The sequence below is a fragment of the Brienomyrus brachyistius genome, chromosome 6 (assembly GCF_023856365.1).
Source record: "Brienomyrus brachyistius isolate T26 chromosome 6, BBRACH_0.4, whole genome shotgun sequence".
Taxonomy (NCBI): domain Eukaryota; kingdom Metazoa; phylum Chordata; class Actinopteri; order Osteoglossiformes; family Mormyridae; genus Brienomyrus; species Brienomyrus brachyistius.
Window position 1 is genome coordinate 14,528,339 of NC_064538.1, and position 24,203 is coordinate 14,552,541.

General features: G+C 46.8%; 1 protein-coding gene across 2 annotated transcripts in view; it reads left to right on the top strand.

Annotated features, from left to right (window-relative positions):
* The window catches only part of rad54l2 (RAD54 like 2), a 46,943-nt gene that overhangs the window by 13,711 nt on the left and 9,029 nt on the right, over positions 1 to 24,203 (top strand). The window contains exons 2-14 of one of the 2 annotated variants that reach the window (XM_049016618.1): positions 468 to 653; positions 16,118 to 16,346; positions 16,512 to 16,639; positions 16,909 to 17,052; positions 18,839 to 19,074; positions 19,561 to 19,743; positions 19,834 to 19,967; positions 20,718 to 20,914; positions 21,574 to 21,916; positions 22,230 to 22,407; positions 22,806 to 23,015; positions 23,106 to 23,224; positions 23,585 to 23,703. In XM_049016618.1, coding sequence (XP_048872575.1) covers positions 524 to 653; positions 16,118 to 16,346; positions 16,512 to 16,639; positions 16,909 to 17,052; positions 18,839 to 19,074; positions 19,561 to 19,743; positions 19,834 to 19,967; positions 20,718 to 20,914; positions 21,574 to 21,916; positions 22,230 to 22,407; positions 22,806 to 23,015; positions 23,106 to 23,224; positions 23,585 to 23,703 — 2,350 coding nt within the window. In that variant the 5' untranslated portion in view covers positions 468 to 523. Of the gene's footprint in view, positions 1 to 467; positions 654 to 9,744; positions 10,037 to 16,117; positions 16,347 to 16,511; positions 16,640 to 16,908; positions 17,053 to 18,838; positions 19,075 to 19,560; positions 19,744 to 19,833; positions 19,968 to 20,717; positions 20,915 to 21,573; positions 21,917 to 22,229; positions 22,408 to 22,805; positions 23,016 to 23,105; positions 23,225 to 23,584; positions 23,704 to 24,203 lie in introns of those variants that run through there. The other variant, XM_049016619.1, reaches the window with a different exon arrangement.

A 24,203-nucleotide genomic window follows, 5' to 3' on the forward strand; every position in this document is an offset into this window, starting at 1 on the left:
GTTTAATGAAGTGTAACTTCTTCATTAAACACAGTGCATTCATAGCGATATGCTAGAAATTGAGAAGAAATTACAATTTATGATCCTTCTAACTAGGGTTATTGTAAGACACCGGAACCATATTCAGTTACACTGGTTTTAAGGAGTACATTGATACACATCATACTTTTGTATCCCCAAATGTTATCCAGTTGGTGAGAAAATACATTCGTAGGGGTCATGGGGGGCTGGGGGGTACTCTGGGTGCCAGTCATGACAGGACACAGCACATAGTACTCTGTCCCTGTCCCCCAGCCCAACTATTGTAAATGTTTTATATTCACCCCTAAAACCATGTACAGCTTTTAAATGTTGACAATGACAGAAAGGTCTTGGAGCCTGTATGTGTGCAGCAGAGTGATGCGTGACTGATGAGCTCGACACCCCCCGAAGGATGGACTGTGAGTGTCCCTGTCCTGTGCATGCAGGGGACCGGGAGCCGAGAGGATGTGTAGGTAATGCTCACAGAGAGCTTTGGGGCACCATGTCTGAAGAGGCGATCTCAGGGAGCGATCTGGAGCCCGACCTCAACAGCGAGGAGGAGGATCTGGAAGAGGAGGAGATGGAGGAGGAGGATGATGAAAACGATGGGGATGACGAAGAGGACGGCGTTGGTGAGTGTACCGCTTATTGTTTGGGACCTATTTCACTATGTGCAGCGTGTCCCAATCTGGTCCTCAGGGACGGACATACAGTTACCGGGAGCTGGGAGGAAGCAAAAATGTCGACCGTCTGTAGGTCTTCAAGGACAGGGTTGAGAAACATGGGGTGCTATGGGGTGCGCCTTGAAAGTTTGTCACAGTGACCCAACTTAGTAGTAGTATTAGATGTAGTTAGTAATAGGTAAGCTGGTCGAAGCTCAGTTTTGTAAGCTGTGTGTTTAGGATTCACAAGCTAATCAGCATGCACGCTAACTAGGGCCTAATGATGCTGGTGGGGGCATGAGAGCAGCGTGTTAGTGCTGTCAGTGCGCTGATGCCTCGTGCGTGTGAGGGACCAGCGACACCGAGGACCAATCACACATGGGAGGCCTTGGAGGGGGGAGGGGGGCGGCACCAGCGTTGGCCCCATGCCATCAGCCCCTGAACCCTTTGGCATTTTTCAGGTTTCCCGTTCAAATAACAGAAAGCAGGCAGACAGACGGTTCGCAGAGAGATCTGCCATATTGATGCAGTTGGCACTAATTTAGCTGTGCATCTGTTTTAGGGGGAAGGTCTTCAGCTATACGCTGTTTTATTTCATGTCCTACCCAGTGAAAGTGAAGCCGGCTTATGGCTAACGAATTGAGCGTGCATCCTTTCGGGTTGTTTTGGGTTTGCGCTGTTGTTTCATGCCGTCCACCTGAGTATTGTGTGTGTTGTAACATGGATCTCTTCTTCCATCTGCTCCTCAAACAAAGCACATCAGTTTGCTGTTCTGGGTGATGGAAACATGCCGCCTTGGCGGTTCAGCCTCGTAATGCAGCCTTTCACACTGTTCTGTTGGGAATCTCCCGCCTTGCATTCCTACCAACTGCGGCGAGCGCCGTAAACCTTCGAGGAGGCCAAGGCTCTCCTCACAAAGGAAAGGCCCGGGGCCCCTGGCACGCTGCCTTGTCTGGGAGTACCTTGTTTTGAAGCTCTTCCAGCCCATGGGTCGCTGTGGGTGCGGGGGGCGGAGGGAGCGGGGGTGGCTTGGCGAATTCTCCCAGGTGTAGTGGGTTGCTCTGCCTTAAGGGCCTCGATGCTCTGAATCCCCAGCATCTGTTCCGGCCCCAACCGAGCCCATTAAGAGGTTAATGATGGAGAGCGGGAGCCGTCCCGGAGGACGGGAAGGAGCACTTCCTTCCAGGCAGGAAGCGCTGAGAGAAGCGAGCATCGCCTGGTGAAGCACGCGGCGTCGGTCTACCTGCTTCAAAGACACCCAGCTCCAAATCTGGTGCCGCAGACGGCTGCTGACTGTAAAATCGCACCGAAGGCGAAAGCGCTGTGTGTGATAAGCTGATCAGCCCGCTTGTTCGTTCTCGGCGTGCCAGACCGTGCTGCTGGTGAGCAGCTGGTTACGTTATGAACCCCGTTGGCAGGGCTGCGCGCTGTGGCTCGCTTCCTGCACACTGTGGTGGAGTAAGTATCGTGATTAAGGAGGCCTGGCTTTGCAAAGGCATAATCTGTAAGTTTATTTTTTTTGTTCTGTCCATTACCAGTAAAAGGGGTACGGAAGGGTAGCATGGCTGGCAGAGATACATGGTTCTAGCTCAGCCGGACAGTTCAGGCTGGTGGGGTATTAAGGCTGTTGGGTTTCCTCTTGTAGACGGCATGTGAGGTGTGGAGGAGAGCTCCCCCCGCCCCCCGAGAGGCCCCCACGGCTCCTGAACAGTCCGTCCCCCCGCCCAGCCCCTCCCATCTCCTCTGCTTTCGTGACGGCCTTTTCGGAGCGCATCCATGTCCCGGCACTTCCAGGAGCTATAATTAATCTTCCTCTGTAATTTGTTGAGCTAAATGCAGGGGGGTGGAGTGGGGGGGGGGGGGTGTTCGGCCTGCCGCTTCTCGCTCAGAGCGGGTCACGAAGCCGCAGTCTTTCCAGGCTGTGCTGACATTTACGCCAGCATTGCGCGGGTGTCGCCGTGACACGCATTACCTAACACGGTTATGAAAGGCTCCGCTGCACCCCCCACCCCGCCAATCTGCTTGAATAGCTCCCAGCTGTTTTGCTGCAGCTCCGATAGTGCCTGGGAGGCCAGGCCCCACACATCTTGGAGCCTCCTCCCCCCGCCTGCCTGCCTGCCCCCTCCCAGGCTAGCTTCTTCACTGTACTTGTACACTATCTTGGCCATCCTTTGTCTAATTGGTAATACTGTTATCACCCTTTGTTTTGGGCTGTGTTAGCTGCTGGATGACGTGCAGATATTCTCCGGTGCCTAGTCGCAATTCTCTCTTTGTAATGCACGTCTTAAATATCTGAAGCAGCGAAATGCATATTCATTTAAGTATTGCTCTTAATGGTACCGCCCCAAAGGCGCTGGTCCGTCGTGCTGGCTTGGGAAACTCAGCAGGTGTGATGTTCAGGAGCTCCTTGGAGCTGTGAGGCCATGCTGAGGCTCATCAGTGGGGAGTCTGTTATTACAGGCCGTGTGGGCGTGTCAGTTTCACAAACCTGCTCGCTCCCACTATCTGTGGTCTGCAGTCCTCGCTTCATAAAATCCCAGTGGTCCGTCCATCACGTAGCCTGGTCTCCCTCCAGCATCCTGCTCCATCCGGCTTCCCGGCTCTCCTGCGTGATCCAGAAACTGGCCCGAATTTAGGTCAGCGTGTGTGAGGTTGGCTCCGCCAGGTGGCAGGCTGCTCGCATGGACCTTCGTCTACGCACCAGACTCCTCCCTTGTCCTCCATTGTCCTATCATGTCCTCCCATGCTCCTGGCTTGTGCCATCACAACATTTGCGTAGTTCAGTTACACCTGGGTGGAAGGTGTTCCTGACATTTTATTGGATGTTACAGCATGATGCTACAGATTAATGTGATTATTTTCAATCCATTGCATCATGTGTATGTGTACAGTCATGCTTATGGCCTGTTAACCTGACTGCAAGGCACTTCAGTTTTTCATACTCCTTGCTTTACAAAGGACTGTAGGTCCTGGGTTTTGGAGGCTGTCCTCTCTTATTTATCCACCCTAATCTAAATATAGAAGGTCAGACTGGACCCACCCTGGTGCTGGCCTGCAGGTTTGGCCCCTGACCAGCTCTCCCCAGCAGAGATTTGGCACAGGTGCTGAGATAGAGATGCAGCATTCAGGTGTATCAGTGTGAGAGCTGTGAGGAACACTGTGAGGTTTCTCCTTCGCTTTGAGAGAAAAGTCCAAGAGTGTAATTGGGGTGTCTGAGAACGCCGAGAGACTCCCTGGCTTTCCTGTGTGAGTAATTCTGTCTTTTCATATTTATGAATTTAAACCAAAGCTGTTAGGGAGGCATCAGTATGGATACCGGTATCAGCATCGGGTCCGACGCGCAAAATAAATGGCACAAAATGTCTGCGGTGTGGAAATACTTCAAAATTAACAACAATAACCAAAGCAGAGCAGACTGCAAGCCATCGAGCTCATGCAACACGGGTCATTTAATTAAACGTGTAGGAATTAAACATAAGAAAACGTATGTCGAAACTGCCCCCAACAGCTCTTTGCAGCTCATGCAGCAAACAGTAGCACAGAGGGAAAATGTCTATTAATAAACCTAACATAGTGAAAATATTAGTATATTGTTCTTGGTGATGAAGCATGTTGTCACACAGAGAATACTTTGAGGCAGTATGCAGCATGAAAAGTTTGTGAACCACTGTTTTAGACGGGTTTAGACACTTGACATGAAGTCATAAGTGAATCCGGCCTGCCAATCCATTGGCCTGCCAATCCATCGATAATAAAAAATTATCAGCACCCCATCCCAATATTTTAACACAGGCTGTTTAACACTTGGTGCTGTGTGTGCTTGTGTTTGTGTGGAGGGTAATTTCAATATTACTCTTCAATATTGTTTCAAAACATCGCATATTGGTTTTTGCCCACCCTGTTGGCATCGGTATTAGTGAGTAGCAGAAAGTGAGCATTGGTACTCGTAGAGCTGGCCAGTGTGACCAAAAATCTTATTATGCAAAAAATTGTCATGTTTATCAGTATCAATAATTATCAGGATAAGTTTAATCATCATTTTTTCTTCCAATTTTAATGGTTGATTTTTTACTCCTGCATTAAAATTGAAGAAATCAGATGGTTAATCGTAGTTATAAGGTATTCTTTATCCTCACAACATGACAAACACTTGCCAAACAGTAGTGATGGCCAAAAGGAAGAACAATTTTCTGACATCACTAAATGGAGCTCTCTGTTCAAAAAGGGCTCAAATATGCCCAAAAGTTCCATGTGGGCTCAAAAAATATTGCGAAAAATATTCTATTTTAGTCATTGTTGAAAAAATGCTGCTGCTGGCATGTTTCCTTAATTCTTTGTGGATTATTACTGCCGGATTTCTCATGGACTGAATTTTCCTGTGGATTTTCCTTTTGGATTTAGCTGGATTTACCCTTCTTTAACAGGATGCTTTGGACTTGCATGCTCTCCCGGTGAGTTGCCCTGTTTTGACGGTTTTCTCTGTTATCTGCCTGCCTACCCAATTGCATCCTCTTATATCTTCAATAATCCCCTGTTTTCACAGCTGTGTTTGCGCTTGTGCTCCACTGCCAGTCCTGAGTAGTCACAGAGAAAGGAACCTCATTTTCTGATGCAAAGTGTATTGCAAGCGACAAGTTTGGTGTTAAATCATATGGAAATCATATTGAGCGTGCAGCATATTGATACCGAGGGAAATTATATCGTGATAATTATCGGCATAGTTTTATCCCCCAGCCTTAGGTTTTCATACTGAAACAATGGCATTGATGTATCCCTGATAGCTGGGTGGTTTTTGTTGCCCTCAGTGATATTTTCTTGCCCAGTTGTGGTTCTCCTTGTCATTTTTTGTACATTTGCTTGTTCATTTGTGTTTGTGTGCATGTTTGCATGTTCATCTAATCCTGAAGGAGACAGAATTTCAACTTCGCTTTCACCAACCTCAGCCACTGTCCTGTCCCAACCTCCATTACATTGTGTTAGTGTTTTGGCATGTGATTCGTGACCCGGTACCACGGAGAAAGTTACACAGGCTCCTGATTCCCTAACTTCATGCCTTCATTTATAGCCCTCTGGCCTGATTGTAAGTCCACAGAAATCAAGTGAGTCTTTTTATGAATGAATTAAGATGGGCTGGTGATGTCCTCTGGCCTGAGGTCCTTGTTCCTCTTGGTGCTTCTTGGTGGGGTGCCCATGGATCTTGATCTTGTGCAAGGGGCCCGATGCATGGCACTGTGCCACCTGCTTTGTCCACTGTCTCTTTTTGTCAGTCTGTCACCATAACAGCTGGTGTTGGCGTTTCTGGGGCCTGGTGATTTTCTTAACCCATTCCGCCCGATGATTTGAACTGTGTAGCAGTTACTTCATGGAATACATTCCAAGTAGTCCAATTCCTCTAAGTTAAAAATACTCTATATTGCCAACACTAGAATGGATTATTTTTTTTAGATCTAGAAAATATTTATCTCCTCCTGGCAGTCAGTACTGCAATACTGATTTGCTTTGTTCCCTTACAAGCTCAATGTGCTGTCACCTTCCAAATCATGACATTAAAAATGCCAAAATAAAAACACAAAAAAATCTGGCTGAATCTTGCCATCCCTAGATGCGAAGTGAGTGCCCCTGCGTCTCTTCTGGCATAGTGTAAATTGGGCCGCTGTGGTTGTTTGCTCTTACCTGCACAGTTGTTTTTCTATCCTCATACCCAGGTAACCAGTTAACTTGTAACAAAATACGGACATCAAGTGATGTCTTGTCTTAAGCTATGTTTCTGTGTCTACTTGTGGAACAGGAAGAGAGGCAGACAGACAGGCAGGCAGGCAGGTGGGCTTTACCTTGTGAGCCCCTCAGAATATCCGTGATGAATCAGTCATCAGATTAGAATGGAGTCAAACTCTTGCCTTGTTTTTGCTCCTTAGTGCAGCGTGTTTACGCTGCTGGACCGTCTGCTCAATCTGTCAGCAATGACTGTGCATTAGCGTGGTCGGCGGTGGCAACGTGTCCTGTATGGCATGGAAAAGGCATGGGCACGGCAGATGTCTGCCTTGCTGTACCTTCCCACCACACAGCAGAGGTGGCAGGCTTGCCCCGCTGGATGAGGGGACGAAATGTTAATTGTGTGGCCGAAGCTGAATTTCTATGGGGATGTGCAAAGGTTCAGGTTCCCCGAACAAACCTGAAAGGCTGCTCCCTTTATCAGGAATCAGCGGAAATTGGGCAGAGCTTGTCTTGTTTACATGAGGTGCTGTACAGCACAGAGACAATCAGGAGCCGCTGCGAGCCGGTTACCCTTTGATGTCAGTATCCGTCTCAGACACACGCGGTATTAACATTCATTATTCACACTTGTGTAGTTTTTGAAACATAATTGTTTTTGAAATGTTAATCATTTGGTTTTAAGAAGATCTAAAAATAGAAGTAAGTTTGGCTGCTATTTACTCTGCAAGCAGTTACGGCTGTTCGTACTTGGTAGCCTGGAGTTTACTTATTGCATCTTTGATTAGAAATTGAATACTTCTTAAGTTTTGGCAACAGGTCCTATTCCTTCATAGCTATGAATAGATGAAGCTGGTGTTCTCTGTCTGTGTGCATAACTTGTCCATTATGCAAGGGATGCATAATGTGTCCATTATGCAAGGGATGCATGTTCAGAAGGAAGCACATTAACATAATGCATAATGTGTATCTTAATGCAAGTTTCAAAATGGTCATTGCTCCAGTTTAAATTATGGAAGAATATTATGGCAATTTTGTGGTTTAATGTAATTTGCATGACCGTATTAACCATACAAGTTGCACTGTGGTAGTTCAGTGATTTTTCTTGCCTTAAAGTTTGCACTAAATTGCCCACTAGATATTTTGTGATATAAAATCAAAGCCATTGATACTAATAACAGTACAGCTTTGTCTGGCATATGTGGAGTACTGATGCAGATTGTATGCAGTCGCTGACAGGTGCCCTGTGTGAAAGATGCCATGAGAGATGAACTGAACGCCACAGTCTGATATCTGCACAATGGCCAAACCGCAGAGAATGACTCCCCGAGTTCAGAATCCAAGATGGCTGCGCCCTTTATCAACAGATGGGAAAGTTGTAGTTTTATACTGTTTAAGCACTACTTCTCATTTGTGGCTCATTAAATCGGTCGCACACACCAAACCGTCCAACTTATCTGTGTGCGTGTTGCTACATTTTATACATGAAGCACTGTGCGTAATGTGTTATCAACTGATATCGCTAATAATTATCCGGGTTAGAACCGGATTTCTTGATTGGTTGCATTATTTGTCAGAAGGTAGATCGAGCTAATTATAAGTGAATGAAGATAAAGACCATTTAAACTGAGGTACCTTAAATCCGACACGTTGTCCGACTAAGCGAAAAATTCTTGCTTTCTGATATGGGTTCATGGTATTGCTACTTCTGTGGCAAATGGAACGCATCCAACTCGGGTTTCCTCGAGTTTTTAGCGGATGTGACGTGTCTTTTGCAGTGCTTTAACACCTCCTGGCAGATGACCTTATCAGTCAGCGTGCCTCCCACTCCCCCGAGCAGAGGAGGAGTGCTGTTAGTACCTTCCCCACCCCACCTCCTCCCTCTGCCAGCTGATCCTCGTCTCTGTCACCGTCTCTGTTGTCGTCCCTGTAGGAGACGCAGAGGCCCTGCAGTCTTTTAATTAAGGCAGCGTGTGGCTCTCTGGGTTAAGTTTCTTAGCCTGTGATCGGAAGGTCACTGGTTCAAGCCCAGCCTTGGCAGAACAGCCACAGAGAGCAAGATGGGGTAGGCGGAAAAGAAAATTTCCCCAGGGGGCTCAAAGTGTCATTTATTATTATTATTATTATTATTATTATTATTATTATTTATTTATTTATTATTATTAAAGCATAGTTTTTTTTTTTTTGTTTGGTATTTTGAGGATAACCGATGAAAGCCTCGTTTTAATTATCAGCTCCTTGTAATTGGAACTGGACTTTGATTTGAACAGCAGCCAGCATAGTCATTAATCATCGTCACAGAGGCGGGCCGCTCTGGCCTGGGTGGGTGGGTGGGGGGGGGCATGCCCCTCCCCCCGGGCTTCCTTCCAGGGTGGCTCTGTGATATAGAAGCTGTCCTTCCCTGCTGGTTTTCCCCTGCCTATGCCGTGCGCTTTGGGATGGTACTCCATCTCTGTGATTCCTGTTTTCACTGGAGGCTCCCCACACCGATACTGCCCAGTTCAGTCAGTCCATGAACTCCTTTACCCCTGTTGCCTAAGGAAGCCCTGCTGAAAGGGGAGTGGCCTGGCTGACGGCACTCATGGTGGGGGGAGGGGGCACTGTGTGTGATGCTGGACCCGATGGGGGGAGCTTTGGTGAAACAGGGTGCGGCAGGGGAGCTGCGACGGGCGGCTGTCCTGGCCAGCGGCTTTTCAGGGATTTTTTGTTGTTGTTGTTTTTCTTGTATAATTGTCCCCCAAGCCGTAAGGGAACTGCTTCAGGCATTAAGGTGATGGATTGGGGGGGGGGCAAAAACATGCTGACCAAGATTTATAGTGCTTATATCTCCTAGGTCAGGGGTGTCGAACTGCAGTCCTGGGGAGCTGGCTTAGCTGAACCTTTTTGCTTACATGACGGCTTCTGAGAGGTTATAGAATAGGCTGTAGCTTGGGGGCAGGCTGCTGTAACAGCAGGCATGTGGGAGTGTGCTTAGCAGTTTAATTCAAAAAGTCGTTATTTAAGGAATGGTTAGTGTCCACCTACTGTATGTGAATTTGCAAAGATGACTAATATAACAATAAGAGAATATTAATGGTGAATATTATAGCAAAAGTACTTCTAATCTACATGTCAGGTGACTGTAATCAGTGTAACTTCAGTGAAACGGCAGATGAAATTTCATGGTGGTGATTAAACCCCTCCCACCCATCTTTTTTGAAATGCAGTGTTTTATTCTTTGGTGCCCCATAAGAGTTGTGTAAAAGGGACATGGCACAAAGTTACAGCCTCCGGAAACCCCCCCCAGTAGGGCCCCATCTGAGCGTGGCTGGTTATGCAAGGAGTTTTTGCCTAGTTCCTGGGTGCTGCCCACTAGCTTGATTTAATCAGCACTTGGAAGGGATTCAGTGAATGGGAATGCAGTGAGAAGCCTGCACAACAAGCGACACGCTCACCCTGTTAGCCAGCGAGCGAGGCAGCCAGCGAGCGGAGCCGGGATACAGCGCGGAGGAGTCTTTCACGCACACAGCCCGACACGCACCCAGGTGACTCGGGTGCTTGGGTGTCTGCCCCTAGCTGACGGGGGACAGGCTGTGGCCCTGGGGAGTACTTCCTGCTAATGTGAGCCATGTTGCTCCTGGATGACTCCGAGTCCTTCGCAGGTAGGGGTCATGTGAATGGGCGGGGGGGCCCGGTGGAAGGCACACTCACACGGTGGCAACAATCAGTGTGTTTACTGGGAGTGGTTACTTTGTGAGGACTGCTGCTGCTTCTCTCCAACGTAATTTGCAGTTAAATTTATTTTAATCCTTAATTGCAATTCTGTATAGTTTTGGGTAATAGTAGTAAAGTTGGCATGGACATGGTGAGACCATGGTGGTCTGCCTTTGCTTGAGGTCAGCGTCGTTCAGGCTTTTGTAAGTCTGTGTGTCTATCCGAAATTTGTGTTGGAGTTTTCTGCAGCATTGAGATGTCAAAAGTTTTACCGGGTGCTGTCTGAGCCGCGCGCCTTTTGCGTGACCTCACTTCTGGGTATCATGCTCCTCCTGACAGATAGTTACCATGGCAGCGTGTGAAGTTGAGCTGGGAGGGGTATTTTGGTATCTGCACGGCTGCCGGTGACCCCGTTAATGACTTGACCTCACATGAGGTTCAGTCGTCTCGCCGGCGTTTCCTTGGGAGTCGGCGAGACTTGTCCTGCAGTGCCCCTTACCCAGCGCGCCACTTATCTCTGGGTGACACACTGGCCTACTGAATTTACCCCCCCCCCCCCCCCCACCAGCGGAAGCCCTCTGTGGACCGCTTTCCTCTCAATGGTGCTTTAAAGCATATTAACGGACGGTCAAGTATTTTTACAAATTGACACTGAATCTTGAAACTTCTTTTGAGATGTGCTTTGGGTTTTTTTTTTTTTTGTCACCGTGTGTAATGATCCTCTTGTGATGGTTTTAGCGTCAAGTGTTGGTTACTTTAGGAAGCTTTTTTACCACGAGCCCCACAGAAGGGCCGACCTGGTGTGGGCACCAGAAATGGTTGGTCGTCTTTGAATGTAAACGCTGTCTGCATGAGCACATGGGCTAGCGTGCTCGCTAACCGCGCCGTACGTTTCGAGTTAGCGTTGCGTAACTCCACGCCTGCTCTTATGTAAACGGCCCTTTGGGTGCATTGGATCCATTGTGCAGGCTGGGCTTTGTGTCGTCACTTGGGGTGAACAGCAGAAAATTGGGAGAACTTGGAGGTGGGGTGCTGGGTGCGAGGTTACCTCTACTTGAGGCCAATTGTCAGCACTGTAATGAAGGCTTTGGGTCAAAGCTGGGAAGTGGAGAGGGACAGGGGCGCCGATCTGTTTGACAATGTGGTTGCCAGGGTCTTTCAGTACCTGCCAACAATGATTTTAAGGGTGGTTCTTTTGAGTTTACATTTTAGCTGCATTTGAAACTCACTTTTTGTATGGCTTTGTCCAATGACTGTGTGTGTGTGTGTCAGTCTGTACAGTTTATTGCTAGCTTTGTTTATGCGTACATGTATATCAGGATTCCACTTCTTGATTTCATGCATTTGTTGCTTTTCACTGCTGCATCCACCTTATTTTGGAATTTATTATTAGTGAGCTTGGGGTGACAAACTGAAGGCACACCCCTTACCCCTGTGAACCCACCTAACCCTGACCATGTGCCCACTAGTCACCAGGCAGCAGTGTGCCGGTTCATGCCTCAGCATTTTGTTTTTGTTGTCATGCATCTGTCCTTTTGGACTGCTAGCCAAGTAAAAATAAATATAGCAAGTTCCATTAAACATCTAGTGGAATAGGGGGTGAAGGTGAAGTTCCTTAATTTGTATTTGTGATTGGTTTGTCTTTACTCATGGCTGGGAGAATATAAAGGGTGATTGTGTAACGTAACTGACTGTTTATGGTACATATGACAAAGTCTTGAATCTGAAGGTGCATATACTTTCTCATGCCACTGGAGTCATAAACAGTGTTTAAACTGTTGTACAGGCATTAGCTGATTTTTGCAGAGTATGGCTGAGTGTTTTTGTTTGGCTGACAAAGCTTTAAAAAAAAATGTCAGACTACAAATCTGATGCCAAAAGGAAGAGTAATAATTGAGTAGAATGTGAAAATGAAAGATCCCCTCCCCTTAGCATGGATTAGGTGTGTCTTATGAGGTTCTGTTCCAGTGTCACGGGCGTTAATGATAGGCGAGCCAGTTTAAGCAGGACATCTTGTACCTTTCTTCAGCCTACTCTGCCAGAAATTAGGACATGGCTTGAACATTTAGAACGCGTCTCTCTGAGGTGGGGGGGGGGTGCCTTGAAGGACTTCTTAAACACTTAATGATGGGTGATTTCATAGTCTTGTCTATCATTCCTGCCCTATATGGGTTTAATGCAATATCATTGTAGATATCTAGGGATTGCATCAGCTGGTCTGGTGATAATTTTTCCTCATATTTTATGTATAAATGGAATGATGAGACCGGAAGCTCTCCAAAGTGTGTGTCTGCTTGAGCATGCATGTTTTGGTTGTTGTTGGGCCAGTACTGTGACAGACTAGTGACAATGTTATCTGGACATGTGAGGAGACATATTACATGCAGAGCGATGAGCACCTTAGAGTGATTATGGGTGTGAACCGGTTTAACACTGCCTCAGTGTTAACATGGCAGGATGCCCCCCTCGGGATTGGAAACGAATCTGTCAGTTGTCAGAGCCCTTTCTTCTTGCGTCTGTGGTCTGCTGGGCCCCCCAGGCGACACCTGGAAGTTGGTCATGGCTCAGTGTCATCGCTGCTTTGTCGGCTCGGTGTGCAGCAGCTGTCGGAACATCGGTTCGGGGGCGATGAGTCATCGGGGGGGGGGAGCAGCCATAGCTAGTTGGCGTCCAACACCAACTTCTCTACTTGATCGAGTGTAATCTGATTACTTTGTTTTGGTGGGGGCTGCCCCCCCCCCCACACCTTCTGTTAGATACAATTCAATTGTTAATGCTTTTAGCAAGTCCTACCTGTTTCAGCTCTGCTTCTCTTCCTCTTGTTGTCCAGTCATTCGCTGTCATGTTGTATCATTCTTGAGATCTGTCTTCTGAGCAGAGCCCAGTACCGTATATAAATCGCTCCTGTCTGCAGCCCTTGTAGGTCCATCATCACAAGCACTCTGACAGCAACAGTATATAGGTCTGGCCCAGGGAGCACTGTGTTCCGGGTCTGGTACCAATTCTGTGTTAACCACAGTATTATCACACTACAGTGACCGAGTCAGCATGAAAGCTGCGTCTTTTCAGCTGTGTGCTGCAGTGATCAAACCCGTCACAGGAGCCCTCTGAGGTCCCCTGAACGGCCCGTATACCCAACAAGGTTCCATAGTCTTAGCTCTTACGCAAACGGAAAGCACAGCGACTCAGTCACAGCTGGGGGATGACGCTGAAGCTCTGAAGTGCTGTTATATAAATGAGCGTGCCCAGGTTATGTAACCTGTGGCTTCTGGAAAACTGCTCCCCCAAGGAGAAGGTTAGGGAAAGGGGGCTGCTCACAGTTTACGTAAAACTTATGTTCCTCGAAGGCGGAATGTGGAGTATTTGTCTCTTTCTAATAAAACTGTGATCGGCTCTCCGTTCATGTTTATGCTTTTCAGAGGTCTGAGGGACTGTAGGTTTCTTGTAAATAAAGCTGCTAGTATTTGTCTCTGCTCTAACGGCACATTTTCGAGGTTATAAAAAGTAGCTGGAAGCACTTTTCAATTAAGAAAGGGCCATTTTATATAAATACTAACTGGTTAGCGACTGAAACTTGCCAGTTGGTCTAGCATCATCTTTGGCATGATCGTTGCAATTTCTTCAATGCTGCACACTCACTGTATTCTGCTTTTAGGGACTGCATGCTTTCTTTTGATGTGCCTGTTTCTGAGAATGCTTTTCATTCTCTTGTCCTCTTCTGCTTTATTGAAAAACCCCCCTTGGGGGGGGGGGGGAGTACTTTCAGTTGCTGATGAGTAGGAGTTTCAGCCTCTTCGTTTTTTACGTGTTCGCTGTGATGCATGCATCCCTGTGTTATGTAACGCCCGTGGTTACCAGCGCAACTCCACGTGGTCGCTACCTTCGCTCTCAGGCTTTCTCTCATTACTGGACACATGCCGTCGTCGTTTTCAAGGATCGGTGCCAGACGGCCCGGAAGCAGGCAAGAAAACGGATATTCATCTCTCCTGCATCCCCCCCCCCCCCCCCCCCCCCCCCCCAAGGTTCCTAGGGTGTTTAGTTTCCTGAGTCTGAGAAAGAAGTGAAATGGAACCTGTGATTATGTAACGACGTGTTATGTAATACAGCCATTGCCTGCTCACCGGCACATGGAGGCCAGTGGAACGCTTAGGGTCACCTTCCAACTTAATATTTCCCTTAAAGTGCCCCAACTGTCCTTGAAATGGCCCGGAATCACGATGGCGCTTTTCTTTACTTCACATTCCTATTTTCATGCATTTATATGAGTCCCTCTGTCTTTTTTAATAATATGGTGAGCTTTCTGTTTATACTCACCTTCATAGCAAAATATATAAGCATTAAACAGACAGGATTGGTGTGACATCATGTTCTGTGTTTTAGGTCAGTTAATGGTGATAAGATTTCATAGTTAACAAGTATGACACTGTAGGATGATATTATCAGACATTATCTTGGTAATGAAAAAATGCACAGAAAGTGTTTCCTTAAAGTGCTCGACGCCATAAATCTTTTACATATCATTCCTGGCTGTATGTATATATAAAGAAAACTTTAATGTTCAGCTTGAACTGTAAGTTACAAAAAAACCCTGGGATCTTGGGCCCCTCTTCAGGTATTTGTTTTGGCCGCATTCAAATGAAACACTTAAATGTCTATTAGCCTCCAAACTTTGTAAATACTTTGCAGTTTTAAGTTTGGCTGCTGACCTGTTGCCGTGCTTGAGGTTATGCATCTGTCCAGTCATGGGGACAGTCCCCCTTTTTTAGGGAGACATTGCGGAATATTGATCTTATTCCTCTTAAATGAATTTTACTGTAGTTTTTCTTCACTCCAAATAATTTTCTTCTTTGAAGAAAAGTTATTGCTTGATTGGGAAAAAAACACCCACTTTTTTTGTTAATTTTGAACATTGGTGTCATTCCATCGCTTTCACCATAATTGGACCAGTGATTTATTTTCCTGTTTTTACTAATTGCCGATTATTATGGAGCCCTTATAAATTAACAAAGGTAACAAATCTGACACTTAAATCTGTGCCTGTCATTCTGCAGATCTTAAATACATAGTCCTAATTTTGATCACTTTTGGAAATGTTGCATAAATAAAATATCCATCTTATTTGAATGCAGTTTTTTTTCTTTTTTTCTCTAGTTTGTGCTATAGTTTTGTATTTATATTTTGTTATAGAACTATAGTAATTATCTTTTTTATCCAGCTTTTAAACAAACTATGTTGGTGATCTTTGATGATTCAAGAAACTAAGTAGAAAGGTGCTGGATTTAGCTTCTCACTTTTTTGTAATGTTTCAGTGTTGCAGCAGACGGGCATTTATGAAAGTCCATTAACTTGGGTCACTTTTTTTTTTTTTTTCCTGTTGTCCAAATCAAAGGAGTAGCCTGCATGTGCTGTTAATATGATTGTAGGTCTGCTTATGTGAGGTCTTGATGTTCCGCTGATGGCGAGAGCTATTTCCGGAACAAAGAGAAGAGCAAGAGCTGTCCCAGTCCCAATTAGCGCCAGTCAGCCAAACCTCTCGCCGTAAGCAGGACACAGTTTTGCCTGCCTTAGCTGACATATGTAGGTATCGTTCCTTTTCAGTTGAGTTATATAAGTGTTCTGCAGAGTAAAGAGGGTGCCTGGTGATCTCAGCCCTATGAAGAGTGAAGTCCCTATTGGACCCCCCCTAACTGGTCCTGAGCACCTGTAGGGAGAGAACTCTTCCTCTTAAGGCATATAACCCTGCTGTCAGTCATTTCAATCGTTAGATACCAGTTTGGTACCTTCTCTAAGCTTCTTTATATACAGGGGGTTTGTTTTTGTTTATTTTAGGTTATTAATTTAGTGTTTATTCATTTCACTTCGTGGTCCCTCCCTTTTTTGGATTGGATGTCGTCCTGGTAAGTAATCCCTGCTGTATGATGTACATGTGAAGAGCTGGTTAATCTTGACCCATGTCTATGATTCCATGGCTGTTTAATTGTGCGTCTTGCCATTCCTGCATTTTCTCCCTGTCCCCTTGTCCCATGCAGAGCATCCTCAGCGGACCTCTTTCAGCACAGAGAATGATGCCCAGGGAGGGGACCCCTTGGGGTGGCAGGGCACCCCACCATCTACCTCACCATCAGGAGAGGCCTCGTCACGGCCCTCGTCACGGCCCTCGTCGCGGCCCTCCTCCCAGCCAGACAGCCACAGCTCGGTCTCCCTTGGCAGCACCAAGAAGAGGATCTCTAAGCCTGCCCATATGAGAAGGAACATTCGGTAATCTCTTTGATCATGCTTCATGTATGTCTTTGCGACCACCTTATTTGATTGTAAATAATAGCCAGTTTGTTACTTTTATTTATTGTACACACCGGTAAAAAATTTGCCTTGCTCTTGACTTGTGTTTTTTTGACCCCCACCCCCCTGCTTTCCATTGTTCAGCAAGATCTTGCGAGAGCAACAGTTAGAAGCAGTAACCAAAGCTGCCCAGCACGAGGAGTTGGAGAGGCGGAAGAGGCTAGAGCAGCAAAGGAAGGACTTCCCAGTACCTCTCCCAGAGCTTGCACAAGGTGCCAGGAGCATGAGGCCCCCAAGAGCTAAGGATGGAGCACGGAAAGCTTGTGCTTAGCATGGCAGTTTCCTTCAGGAGGGTTTGGTGCTGGTGCTAAAGTCCACTGAGAAACCAAAATATGTCTACGTTGAAAAAGCATGAATGCAAATCAGTGGATAGCTCTAAGCAGATTTCTGTTTTTTCTTGTATAAGAAATTAGTCAGTCTGTGCTCCTTCCTCCTTATGTGCTACCCACTGGTCTGTATCTCTTCCTGCTTCTTCCTCAAGGGGATGGTGTTCTGAGGCTGGCAGATGTACCCCAGAGCATATCATCAACCCCAGTCACTAAGCAGGAGGTCATCTGCCTAGACAGCAGTGCCAGCGCCAGTGAGGATGATACTGGGGGTCCAGTGATCAAGGACACCAAGGATGGTGAGTGCTTTCTGTCTGTGGGGCGTGGCGTTCTGTCTGTGGGGCGTGGCGTTCTGTCTGTGGGGCGTGGCGTTCTGTCTGTGGGGCGTGGCGTTCTGTCTGTGGGGCGTGGCTTTCTGTCTGCGGGGCATACTTACTTGCGTTTGGTGTATTATGGGATCTTTCTGAACAGAAAATATTCTTTGTGATGTTTATGCTTGACATGACGAAATTCCTCATCCACCACTTCAGTAAATGGCTGATCATCCAAAGCAATCATCTCTATTATTTCAGTAGTTGTGTTTAGCTCTGATGCTGATAAATTTCAATATTAATAAAGTTTAATCAATTTGTTGTGCATCTTTAAAGATATCATTACTTTTTACTTAGCTAGCTAGCTACCTACCTCAGGGTCTTGACCAACGCAATTTTTTTGTGCAATAAAACAAAGACCTTTACCAAAAGCAACATGGTCCAAAGATTATGTTGATCTTTAGAGAGACTGTTCTGCTGTACGAAACGGGCAAGTTTCCCAAAAGCCTTATAGTGCAAGGATCCATGAGGTAGTGCTTCCTTTATGAATATTAATAAACCTTCATCCACCATTCAACATTTTGGAAATTCACATGCCAGTTCAGCTACTTCGTGCATCTATTCAAATGCAAGAGTGCACAACCAGGACTACAGTGATAACCGCTTATAGTGATCATGTCTGTCTGGGTAGAATTTAAGCAGATGATCATTATAACAGATTTTTTTATTTTTTTCTTTGTCTCAAGCAGATTACTATCTAATTGACATTTGTGTGTGTGTATGTGTGTATATATATTTATATTTTTTATTATATGAATATAAGATAATACAACGGACAGCGTTGCTATTAACTTAATTTTATCGATTTCAAAATACAGTACAGCTGTTTCGAACGCTTCTCAACTAAATTAAATTACTGAACTGTGAAATGTGTAATTCAAATACGCTGTAATACAATACTGTACATAACATTATGTTCAACTTTATTTATACGGTGCATTTTCACATTGTGTTAAAGTGTATCTTTACACCCCTAGCACAAGTATCTAGGACTTTGTTCTCCGTAGACTTTTTGTATGCATGTATGTATAGGAACCTCGGGGTCAACCAGCATGCGACAGTTGAGCTTAAGAGATCCCTAATGTTTACTCTACTGATCTTAACATCCAAGCTCAGGATTTTCCCTGTCTCACTGAACTACACTGAGCTCCAGTGCATTTCCTGTTGGCCAAATCAAATCACAATCTGCAAAAAAGTACCAAATGAATCCCACCAGTTTCTCCCTCAGAAAAGTCCTTCATAAGAGATGGGAATAACTGGGTGTAGAAACGGAAGCATTAAAATCGGGCCCTTAGAACAAGTGTCATTTAATCCTGATTACCAACAAGTTTTGACCTGCAGGCATTTTTCTCCTGGGTTATGTAAGACCGTAATCCCTGCTTGTGTAACTAGCCATTCAAATGAGTTGCATAAGTGTTCTCTTTTGTGGTTGATCATTAAATGTTGGCGTGTCTTGTTATGTGACTGTCAGGTAGCTGACACTTACACACGCGCCCGCCAAGACTGAGAGCCTGCTAATATACACACTGGTTGCTAAAACGAGTACTGCTGCAGAACTGCTAAACACTCATTTAAGGGCTATTGTATGTGTGAAGATTAAATTTGATTTGACCTGGTTTCATTACTTGAGCTGGGTCTGTATGTGGGGTGTTCCTGTATGGCTGTTTGTCCATTTCTGGTGGCACCGACCAGATTGTGAATATCTGAATATCAGATGTGATCGAGCTGAGCTCCGGAGAGGATGACACCCCGCAGTTCAGTGATGGTACCAACGGCGAGGAAGATAGGGCGGGGACACCGGGCACTGAGGAGAGCAGTGGGGCCCATGTCAACGACGCGCTCAACCAGCCCGACGCCGAGGGCCGAGTCCTGGTCAACATCAACCATCCCTCCAACGAGAGGGACCTCTACCTGGTTCCACAGATCACCAGGGTGGTCAAGCCCCACCAGGTTCAAAGACCTTCTCTGGTTTATCATAACTGCATACCTCTGTTTCAGATTCTTTTCAAAGGCATTCATTTTGGTTACGCATTTTCTTTTGTGTCGCTTAAGCTGGGGCTCCAGAAAGGTTGTTACAGCTTTGTTTATAAGACGGTAACGGTTACCATCTAAGATACTTTGATTTTTTTGCACTTGCCATCTCACTCCCTCTCAAACATACAGACGCACAAATACAGGCAATAACAAGGCACAATGGTGACACAGTTTACTTTTTATATGTTTATTCTCTTGTTTTATTAACTTGTTTGGCATTCTTTTACCTAACTTCATATGTAAAGCACTTTGCATGACCTTAATGTGCGTGGTACGTAAACTTTCTTTTCTCTGCCAGCTATGACGTTCAAACTGTTAACCTTCTGGAAATGGACACAGAACGTATAGTGGCGCACAAAGATCCAACACTGAGGAGGCTGTTCCTATTTCCTCCCCTCCTAGATCGGCGGGATCCGCTTCCTCTACGATAACCTGGTGGAATCGCTGGAGAGGTATAGGACCAGCAGTGGCTTTGGCTGCATCCTGGCCCACAGCATGGGTCTGGGCAAAACCCTGCAGGTCATCTCCTTCGTCGACATCCTGCTCCGCCACACTGGAGCTCACACGGTGCTGGCTATTGTCCCCGTGAGTTGTCCCTTCGTGCCGCTGTGCGGCCCAGTAGCCCATCCTCGTGCACATCGCCCCCTCCGCTGAGCCTCCCTTCTGGCATCCCAGGTGAACACGCTACAGAACTGGCTCGCAGAATTCAACATGTGGCTGCCGGCCCCTGAAGCCCTGCTCCCAGAGAGCAGCCCCGCCGACGTGCTGCCTCGGACCTTCAGAGTGCACATCCTTAACGATGAACATAAGTAGGTGCCCCACATCTCAGAATGCTGCCACTCTTCAGCCTCAGCTTCTGCTAATAATTTAATTATAGCAGTAGCATTGGAACTGCTGTCCGTTTTGATGATGTTTTTGTCGTATTCAACCCAGGGAACTGCTGTCCATTTTGATGATATTTTCGTCGTATGCAACCCAAAATAACAGATTCTGAGGAAAAAACCGTGTAGGCCAGCATGGTTTGGTGCTGGTGGAGCAGCATAGCTATGCTGGTCTACCTGCACATGAAGCTGGTCCACCAGAAATATTTCTTAATGACGCTGCTCCACCGGCAGTAAAATGCAAAAAATGCTGGTATAACCAACGTGCATTATTCTGGTCATGCTGGTAACCAGCCATGCTGGCCTATGCTGTTTTCAGCAGGGCATTTCATTGAATTTGGTTTTGTCTGCCAATTGATGTAGTATCATTCAGAGGTGGAAAGTTCAGATCCATAAAGTACAAATCCAGACCAAAGTTTTATTTCAACCAACCAGTTGATTTATCAAGAATCACAGTCACAAAGTAGGTATCTGGTTGGTTGAAACAAAATCTTGGTCTAGATTTGTACTTCATGGACCTGAACTTTCCATCTCTGGTATTATTTTACTGCAGTCTTATAAAAGTAATGCAGCAGATAAGTAGCAATGATTCAGGCATAGGGGATCGAGGTTTGGGGTGCCGTACGTATAGGCCCAGCTCTACGGTGTTGACTTCCATGTGGTCTGCTTTCGCCCCAGGACCATGACCGCTCGTGCCAAGGTGATAGGCGATTGGTCAGTGGAGGGTGGTGTGCTTCTCATGGGGTACGAGATGTACCGCCTGCTGTCACTGAAGAAGAGCTTCGCCACCGGACGTAAGAAGAAGTCCAAGAAGCCGGCGGCACCGGTCATCATTGATCTGGACGAAGAAGACCGACAGCAGGAACTACTGAAAGGTCCGAGCGACACTCTGGGCCCTTGGGTGTTTCTCATTATGTGTAGTTCCAGTACTCAAGAGCAGTACTCGGATGGAGGATGGTAACAATCCCAGAAAGTTGTTCTTGTCCTAAATATCAAGGATAAAGTGGTTGCATCCCCACCGAACGAGACCAATCCCATGATTCATTGGCCCCCAGGATTGTTCTTGGGAGGCAAGTTAGCTTGACCAATCTTGTTTGATCTTTACATTCTTGGTATTGGAAAACCCCCCTTGACGGGCACTCCGCCACTCTGTCTGCCATGTGAGATAGGCTGCTCATGAATTGTGAGTCCATGTTCTTCATGAAATAATGTTTATGGCAGGCTGCTGTATGTTTAAAGGCTCCATCCGTCTTCCAGCCATGTATCCAATACTGGGTCATGGGGGGGGCTAAAGAGTGTCCCAGCTAATACAGGTCCTACGTACTTCAGCCCCGAAGTGAAATGGGTCCCTCTGGGAGTTAATTCACAACATCAAATCAGTACCTGGTGGGGCTTGGTACATTACTACTGGATAGATTATATGGCGTGTAGCCTGAGCCCCCTGCGTCGTCCAGGGGAATGTTCAAGGCGCGGTCTCAAAGGAGGGGACCTTTTTTCCCTAGCGTTTCCCACCCCCTTTCTTGGGGTCTTTCAGGCGTGGAGAAAGCCCTGTCGCGACCGGGCCCGGACGTGGTGATATGCGACGAGGGCCACCGGATCAAGAACTGCCACGCCAGCACGTCTCAGGCGCTGAAGAGCATCCGGTCGCGGCGGCGTGTGGTGCTGACCGGCTACCCGCTGCAGAACAACCTCATCGAGTACTGGTGCATGGTGGACTTTGTGCGGCCTGACTTTCTGGGCACGCGGCAGGAGTTCAGCAACATGTTCGAGCGACCCATCCTCAACGGGCAGTGCATGGACAGCACGCCACAGGACGTGCGCCTCATGCGTTACCGCAGTCACGTGCTGCACAGCCTGCTGGAGGGCTTCGTGCAGCGGTAAGCGGGGAGGGGGGGCGGGGGCACAGTGCATCCTTGTTCAACACAGAAGACGAGCATCCTGCCGACTGCAGACATATTTTGCAAGTTGTGCAATGAACCTTTTAAGCCATACTTTGCAGTTTGTTTCAGTAAAAGATTTCGGAATTTGATTTATTTTCGCTTCATGCCATTGTTATGATTTGGTTCAGATATTTGGCTGTTATTGGTAATTTTGGCCCTGATTTGGTGTGTGCAGGGGTCTTGCCTGGTCATGTGCCCTATTGCCATGGAAACGGGGCCATGGTCATTTACCTGTCTGTACTTGTCCCAGGCGAGGGCACGATGTGCTGAGGTGCCAGCTCCCCTCCAAGCAAGAGCATGTGATTCTGGTGCGCCTGTCGCCCATCCAGCGGGCTCTGTACACCGAGTTCATGAACCGCTTCCGGGAGGCCGGGAACAGCGGTTGGCTCAGCCTCAACCCGCTCAAGGCTTTCTGTGTCTGCTGCAAGGTGAGACTGCCAGGAGGGCCGCTTGGCCTTTTCAGTTTGGAAGCGCTTGGCGGATGATATGATTGACAAAAAGAGGCTGAGGAGACTGGGGGGCCCTGCTTAAGGTTCTGCAGAATTCGCTCTCCATTTTTCTGTGCGCATTTATGAGCAGTGTTGGGGAAGTTACCCACAAAAGTAAGCCAGTACACGCAAAAGTAATCCATTACAGACATTTTTTCAACCAAGCAGATGAGTCTGACTGTCACTCTTTATACTCAACTAGTTGGTTGAATCAAGACCTTCATCTTAATTTTTACTTTCTGGACCTGAACTTTCCACCTCTGTCTGTAATGGATTACTTTTGTGAATAACTTCCCCAACACTGTAAATGAGTGAGTATTCCCTCACTGTATTTACAGATCTGGAACCACCCAGATGTTCTGTATGAAGCCCTGCAGAAGGAGAACCTGGCCAGTGAGCAGGACCTCGACCTGGATGACCTGAATAGTAACCGGTGCCCTGCGCCCGGCCTGAAAGGGAAGCCGGCGGACTCGGCTAACAGCAGGTTTGGCATGCCTGGGCTCGGCATCCTGCAAGAGAAGGCCAACCAAGTCATCACGTACGAATGGGTATGACGCTCGCCCCTCTGTCTGCTACTTCACACCAAGGGCAGAAGGTGTGCGGGGTTATTCCGTTACTCCTGTTGTACTCTTTGTCAGGCAAAGAATATCATGGCCAACTACCAAACCGGGGTTCTGGAGAACTCTGCAAAGATGGTGCTGCTATTTCACCTGATCGACAAGAGCGTCAGCCAGAGGGACAAAGTTCTGGTCTTCAGGTGGGAAACCAGAATGTGAATTTGTGGGACTTCTGACTCAGAAGATGTGGTCTTGTGAAATGCTTCAAATACAAGCCCAAATACATTTAAATAGCTCGCTACCCGCCACCTGGATTAAAATAAAGCGCCATGCCCCAGAAGTGATGTCACTCTTCACTGTAAATGCCAGTGACAGCCAGCAGCTCTCATAGGCTTCCTGTTGACTGCAGATTATGTCTCACCTCTTCCAGCTGTCCGGGTATTTGTTAGAGCCCTTTTGAATGTTAGCGTTCTCTCATTGTTGTCCCTTATCTCGTGTATGTGGATGTGCCATTTCAACCTCGGACGCTCACTGAACTTGCACGCCTCTGGCATCATCAGTCAGAGCTTGTCTACGCTGTCCGTAATCGAGGAGTTCCTGGTCAAAAGGCCGATGCCGCTAGGCAAAGCTAATGCAGAGGGCCAGAGCCAGAACTGGGTTCGCAACGTCAGCTACTATAGTGAGTGTCACTCCTTCCCTATTGACTATTTCGAATAAGCTGTTCCTCTATTCCCGTCCGCCGTTCGCCAGCAGCACTCCTCCATTCTGACTCTCTTCCTTGCATGGCTATAAAGAGCCATCCCTAACCCTATACTGCCACCTGCTGTACATTTTCCACTTCATTTTCTTCATTCCGTTATAGCTATCCTTCATGCATTCTCATTTTATTTGTTGGATGGCAGTCTTAAAGCTGCCAGCTGTATATATATCTGTGTGTGTGTGTGTGTGTGTGTGTGTGTGCGCGCACGCTAGAGTACCTGTTGTTAGTAATTCAGGGCTTCCAAGTTCTTGACCAGAAATTATATGGTAATTGCCTATCTGTGTAATAGGGCGAGGTGTTAATCACAGCAAGGGTGTCTGCTGGACGAGTGGGTAACGTCATGGATAATGTGAGGCTTTGGAGGGCTGCAGTGGAATATTATTCAGACTGCGCCTCGAGTGATGTAGGTGCGTTCAGTT